This window comes from Chelmon rostratus, chromosome 4 (assembly GCF_017976325.1).
Source record: "Chelmon rostratus isolate fCheRos1 chromosome 4, fCheRos1.pri, whole genome shotgun sequence".
NCBI lineage: Eukaryota > Metazoa > Chordata > Actinopteri > Chaetodontiformes > Chaetodontidae > Chelmon > Chelmon rostratus.
Window position 1 is genome coordinate 215716 of NC_055661.1, and position 6237 is coordinate 221952.

The following is a 6237-nucleotide window of genomic DNA, read 5'->3' on the forward strand; positions in this document are numbered from 1 at the left end:
ATATTTGAATGGTTTGCACCTATGAGGCTTTTTAAAGAAATATCTGAACTCAATTTTTGGTCGTTTGTTACAGCCATAACACTCACAGTTTGTCCCGACTGCCCTCAGTATGACAACAATAGTCTAACATCACCCAGGCTGTGAGAGTAGTCACATTAGCCACACAGCATGCTAAAGCCAAATCTACAAAATAATAGAAAAACAATATATGTAAAACAGCAGAATTTATAGCTTCAAAGTCTTAAATTAATCCATCTTTAAGCTTGTACCATGCATTCTCTCTCACACACACACACACACTTTTAAGAAGGCTCTGAAGAGAGTCCATGTTTCCCAAAGTGAATTATACTCTAAACCACAGTATAAAACCTCATGTTTTTGTTGAATGAAAATGAAAATCATCATGATGAGCATTGTATTACCATGTAAGTGAAATTCAAATTCTTTATTGCCATGTGCACAGCAATTACAGAAAGCAGTTATTGGTAATGACATTCTTTCTTCTTTTCCACTAAAATATGGACACAGGTGTACTGTACTTATTAATTATCAGCAGCAGTGTGAAAAGCTTATATACAATACAGTCAATACCATTCGGCACATATTTATGACTAAAAGGGAATACAGTGGTGACCATTCAGATGGGCAAAATTTGCTTAACATCTAGGACCAAATCAAAAGAAACATCCAACACTGCACTGATGAATACAGGTATGTGTGTGTGTAATGTTTTCTAGTTATAAAGGCAGTAATTTGATGTTTTGCAGGTGGCAGGAGGCACAAATTGAAAAGAGACCTTGGGAATTATTTGATGTTGCGTAATATACGGCGAGCGTGACTGGTTTTCATGGCAGCCAGTGCAGCCTCCAGTGTGGAGATAAGGTGAAGGAGGGTGTTGGGGTCTGTCTGGAGAACCCTGCTGCTGCTGCTGCTGCTGCTGTCACAACCTCTCTTCAGGAGCAGATGCATCATTAGCATGGGAATGACCTGTAGACGGACTGAGCGACTCGCCAACTGATGGGAGGCAGTTGGGGAAACCACAATAAGAACGGACAGAGAAACAAGGGGAGAAAAGAAATGAAAATCTGAATATTGCTAAACTGAACCTTTACAGCTCCAAGTTCTAACAACACAAAATGTATGAACAGAGGTTAAATATTATCCAGACTATGCATGTTTATGTTTTGCAGTTTGCAGTGCATCCTGTTTCCGTTCTTTTGGGGAAACAGTTGGGGAAACCACAATAAGAACGGACAGAGAAACAAGGGGAGAAAAGAAATGAAAATCTGAATATTGCTAAACTGAACCTTTACAGCTCCAAGTTCTAACAACACAAAATGTATGAACAGAGGTTAAATATTATCCAGACTATGCATGTTTATGTTTTGCAGTTTGCAGTGCATCCTGTTTCCGTTCTTTCCACATCTCATACACACATACCTGTACATCCAGTCTCCATTCCAGGCTGCGGTAGGCAGGGAGGTTGGAGGGCAGCTGACTCAGAATGCTGCGGATCTGACTGTGGTGCTGCAAGTACAGCTGCAACAAAAACCCTCACACACTCAGCTGGAGTGCAGCGAACTGTCCCACATATTGACAGATTCAAAGTGTACACTGCTCAGATCATCTCTGATAAATAAAACAGATTAAAAGCCAAACAGTCACCTGTAAGAGGATCTGGTTAAGCTCTTCACCAAACCCCAAAACCAACACTGAATCCAGGAAATCCACTTCAGAGATCTGCACAAACACAAATTAACATACGCACAAGCATACAGACAAGGAACAGTGAAACAGAGCACAGCTGACTCCTTCGGAATTTGGATGTACCCCACACTCTCAGTTCAAGTTTATTGTAATTCCCCTATCTTTTCTCTCAAAGCTTTCTCCTTCCTCCCACTTGCTATGCATCATTCTCAAACAGTCTTAATTAACCTCAGCCATTTCAAACATAGGAAGACATATCAGAGTGTGAGTGAGTCACCATGTGTTTGGAGCTCTCTGTCATCAGAAACATCAGGCCCTCCACTCCATGCTGCACCATCTCCACAGGAACACACAGCTTCCCTGCAAGTAGTGGGTCATTATGGATTTACTCTGAAGTCCTGGCAGGTGGTACATAAGTAGGTAGCTGCATGATATGGAAAAATGTCCTAATGATTTATTCGGATCTGATTAGTACAAATAATAATAAACTTGAACCACCCTTATTCTCACATTTATATGACCAATTTGATATCATACAAATCTTATTTATTATTAGTAAATCTCTCTCTCTCCCTATCTCCCTCTCCCTCTCTCTGTCAGCACTGGACAAAGTAAAATTCTTAAAAAGTGTCAGTTTATCTCAAATAATTCAGAGATGAGGGGAAAACCTCATGGAAACTCAGTGAGAAAATGTTAGCAAAATTTAAGCTTTGGCAACTGAAATGGGGCAACACTGCATTTTCCTACTCTGCAGAACAAAAGTCTGCTATGATATCTGAATATGCTTGTGAGTATGAAAACAACAGCAATAACCTACTACTGAGAGCAGCTCTTTTTAAAACTGACTTGGTTCACGACTGACTGACCCAATCTTAGAAACATAGCTTCAAGTAGCATCATCATCACTGCCATCTGACACCAGCTACCTCACCAAAGAAAAGGCAGTTTCAGCCATCGAAGAGGCTAGTGTGATATATCTGTTCAATAATTTACCATGCCCCTTGAAGGATGCTATAAAAATTTAAATGGCCCTTGAAAGAAAAAAGGTTGCCCACCCCTGGTATATACAGCATACATAAATCCAGATGACCATTAACTTTTTGGACATTTCTGTGATGCTGTTTTAAACCATATTGATCATGACTAGTCCACTACTGACCACCGCATCAACTCGTGGTTTTTTAGTAGCTGATCCGAGTGGACCAAGGCAGCTGTTTGGTAAGGAGTAGGTAAAGAATTGTCTTACTGGCTGCTCCCTCATAGATCTTAGGGCTGGTTCCTCGTCTTAGGAACTCCAGTGCTATGCGACCAAACTCTCCAACCACTGAGGGCAAAAAAACACATGGACATATACATTGTGATCAATTTACTAAATACAAAAAATTTAATTAATTCATTTTAAATTCAAGTTTGGGGATGGGATAATATACAGTATAAACAAAGTTGATGTCTGTCTGTGTTCTGACATTTATGTAATCTACTCATTCAGTTGTTATATACAGGAGACGCATATTTAAGATGCAGCACTTGACAAACTGAGATCATAAATGTATTATCCTCCCTCATTCAAATCTCACATGAGGCTGTCATTACAAAACAAGACATAATTGATCTCACAATGGAGAACAGAGAGCAAGCGTGATTGTTGGTCTAAATTATCACTATTTTCATATCTGAGTTTCTATTTCTGATAGAATGACAGTGCTATTGTTGTGGCGCGTATGTGTAGGCTAGCTTAACACTTTATGTTGGCGATACAGGCTACTAAATATTTTTCTGATCTTGCCTGTTTAACCCATTTCACATTTACATTTACACGTCCCGTATTCACAATCAACGCATTCAGCTGACAATCACCAGCAAACACAACAGGAGAAGAAACTGAACTGTTAATCAACATGTTGTCATGGTCCTGATCCTTTGTCATACCAGCGAAAGACCGTTATTTACCTGCGGTGTCAACCTTTGGCAAGAAGGCGAGGTGTTCTTTAAGGTCTTCTGACAGAACTAGCAACATGCTGAACAGCAGCGTCTTGTTCAACTGCCCAACCGTTTAAACAACCAGAGACAAACGTATCCATTAACCCGGAAGCCGAGTTGGGCCGCAGGTTTTTCTTCCTCTTTGGTGTCTTACGGCAACTGCTATGCATATCAATGCATTACTGCCATCTTCTGGACTTAATCACCTCCGTTAACGTTAGCCCATGTTTCTTTTAAATAATAGATTACACAATACAAAATGAAAAAATAAAATATATTGTCATAAAAATTGATTTTTATGAAATGGGCAAATGCTGTTAATAATGTGCACATTACATTTGTACATTCCACCCCTTCCTTTTTAGACTGTAAAGCTGTTTTCATTTTAAGAGCAGATATTTTACTGACTGTTGATGTTTATCAGCCAGGTCCTGCTGAGCAGTGGTGTGATGATGATGTAGTTTTTAAACAGTTCATTTTAAATTCACAATGGCTCTTCCCATCACAATCTTATCCATCAAGAAACACAAACAAGGCAGAGCCACTTATGTGTTTTGTTGCTGCTTTTGCCTGAATCCATGCTGTAGGGGGAAAAAAAGTTCCAACACTCCCAAAGACTTGTGTTGTAATTGCAGAATGGGGAAGTAACATGTGTCATGGTGCAATGAAGAGTTCCAAATGTTGACTAGTTCCAGTACTGAATCACATTCATGTTCAGTATTTCCTAAGCACACACGTTGATAAAATGACGGCATGACACAGCATTCCCCCCAGTCCCATTGCCGCCACATAGAAAAGAAAACCTGCTGAGCAGTGGTGTGATGATGATGTAGGAAGAACTCTGCTGATACAAGCTTGAGTTAAAGAGAACTTTATTAACAAGCAGTATCAGAGCCATGACGGACTACAAGTCTAACACTCAGCTTGCCAGCAATGACTCCACCCTGCCTGACACCTTAAACAGCTTCTTTGCCCACTTCAACTCATCAGGCAGCAGAGAAGCTACACGCCTACCCCGGCTGGAGGAGCAGCACCAGCCCCTCATCCTGCAGCAGCACCAGGTGACATCCACCCTGAGGAGGATCAACACCCGCAGAGCTGCAGGACCGGATAAGGTGTCAGGCAAAACTTTGAGGACATGTGCTGACCAGCTAGCAGGAGTGTTCCTGGACATTTTCAACCTGTCCCTGCAGTTGTCTATGGTTCCTGAGTGCCTCAAGTCCTCCACCATCATTCCGGTATCTAAGAAGACATCCATCACCTAACTGAATGATTAACGGCCTGTTGCTCTGACCCCGGTAATCATGAATTGCTTTGAGCGGATTATTCTCAGGTACATCAGAGGCTTCATCCCCTCGGACCTAGACAGCCTTCAGTTCGCCCACGGTGGGTCCACAGAGGATGCTGTCTCCATCACCCTGCACACAGCCCTGACCCACCTGCAGCAGCCCAACACCTACATCAGGATGCTATTTGTAGACTTTAGCTCAGCTTTTAACACCGTCATCCCAGACAAGTTGACGCTGAAGCTACACGCAGTGGGTCTGCCTGCGTCTCTGTGCCACTGGATCAGAGACTTTCTCACCAACAGGCCTCAGGTGGTGAGAATAGGGAACATAACATCATCCCCTCTGGTCCTCAACACGGGCACGCCACAGGGTTGTGTGCTCAGCCCAGCCCTCTTTACCCTGTTTACTCACGACTGTGCTGCCATCCACCCCACCAACACAGTTGTGAAGTTCGTGGACGACACTACAGTAGTGGGTCTCATGTCAGATAACAGCGAGACCCACCACAGAGAGGAGATACGCCAGCTCACCCAGTGGTGTTCAGCCAACAACCTGGTGCTGAACACAGGGAAGACCAAGGAGGTCATTGTGGATTTCAGGAGGTCCAGGAAGACTGATCACGCCCCCCCTTCTCATGGACGGAGAAGTGGTGGAGCGTGTGGACAACATCATGTTCCTGGGCCTCCACATCACATCTGATCTTTCCTGGTCCATGAACACCTCCCACCTGGTGAAGAAGGCACAACAAAGGCTCTTCTTCCTTGGGAAACTGAAACGGGCTGGACTCTCCTCTTGGTTGCTCGTCAACTTCTACAGGGCCACAACTGAAAGCATCCTCTGCCTTAGTGTGACAGTGTGGTGTGGCAGCTTCACCTGCACCTTCTGTGTACTTAACATTTAAGTACACACACGCTTAACTAATTGTCAGCTGCATCTCAGTATATACATTTTAGTATATATTCAGCTGTTGTTGGTATATTTTATTGTTTTTATATATTTTTATTGACTTAGTATATTTCTATTTCTGGTATGGTTTTAATGCATTACGCATATTTTTACTGCATGTTAGTTTTTATTCTATTATCTTCATTTTATTTTAATATCTTTCTTATTATCTTGTTTCTAACACGGGGGTTGCAATGCAAATTTCATTGACATGCTCAGTGACAATAAAGGCAATCTTGAATCGATACGAAAACGATCCAATGCTAGGCTCAGCTCACTGCCGGTTGCCAGCTAATTAACTCTTTAACCTCCATTA

The 6237-nt window shown here is 42.1% G+C and overlaps 1 protein-coding gene across 1 annotated transcript; it reads right to left on the reverse strand.

Annotated features, from left to right (window-relative positions):
- Positions 1–424: 424 nt before the first annotated feature.
- Positions 425–3804, reverse strand: commd2 (COMM domain containing 2). Its single transcript, XM_041935779.1, has 6 exons — positions 3658–3804; positions 2954–3031; positions 1985–2067; positions 1666–1740; positions 1441–1539; positions 425–1014 (listed from the first exon to the last, which is right to left on the reverse strand). Exons 1-6 carry the CDS (start codon positions 3722–3724, stop codon positions 805–807), a joined length of 612 nt encoding a protein of 203 aa, XP_041791713.1. The 5' UTR covers positions 3725–3804; the 3' UTR covers positions 425–804.
- Between the last annotated feature and the right edge of the window lie 2433 nt (positions 3805–6237).

What these genes read in the sequence shown, in the direction of transcription:
- commd2 (XM_041935779.1), bottom strand. Translation starts at nt 3,724, where the DNA reads ATGTTGCTAGTTCTGTCAGAAGACCTTAAAGAACACCTCGCCTTCTTG. An exon ending in GCCAAAGGTTGACACCGCAG is followed by an intron (nt 3,032 to 3,657) that starts GTAAATAACGGT and finishes TTTTGCCCTCAG; the next exon opens with TGGTTGGAGAGTTTGGTCGC. An exon ending in TTAACCAGATCCTCTTACAG is followed by an intron (nt 1,540 to 1,665) that starts GTGACTGTTTGG and finishes TTTTTGTTGCAG; the next exon opens with CTGTACTTGCAGCACCACAG.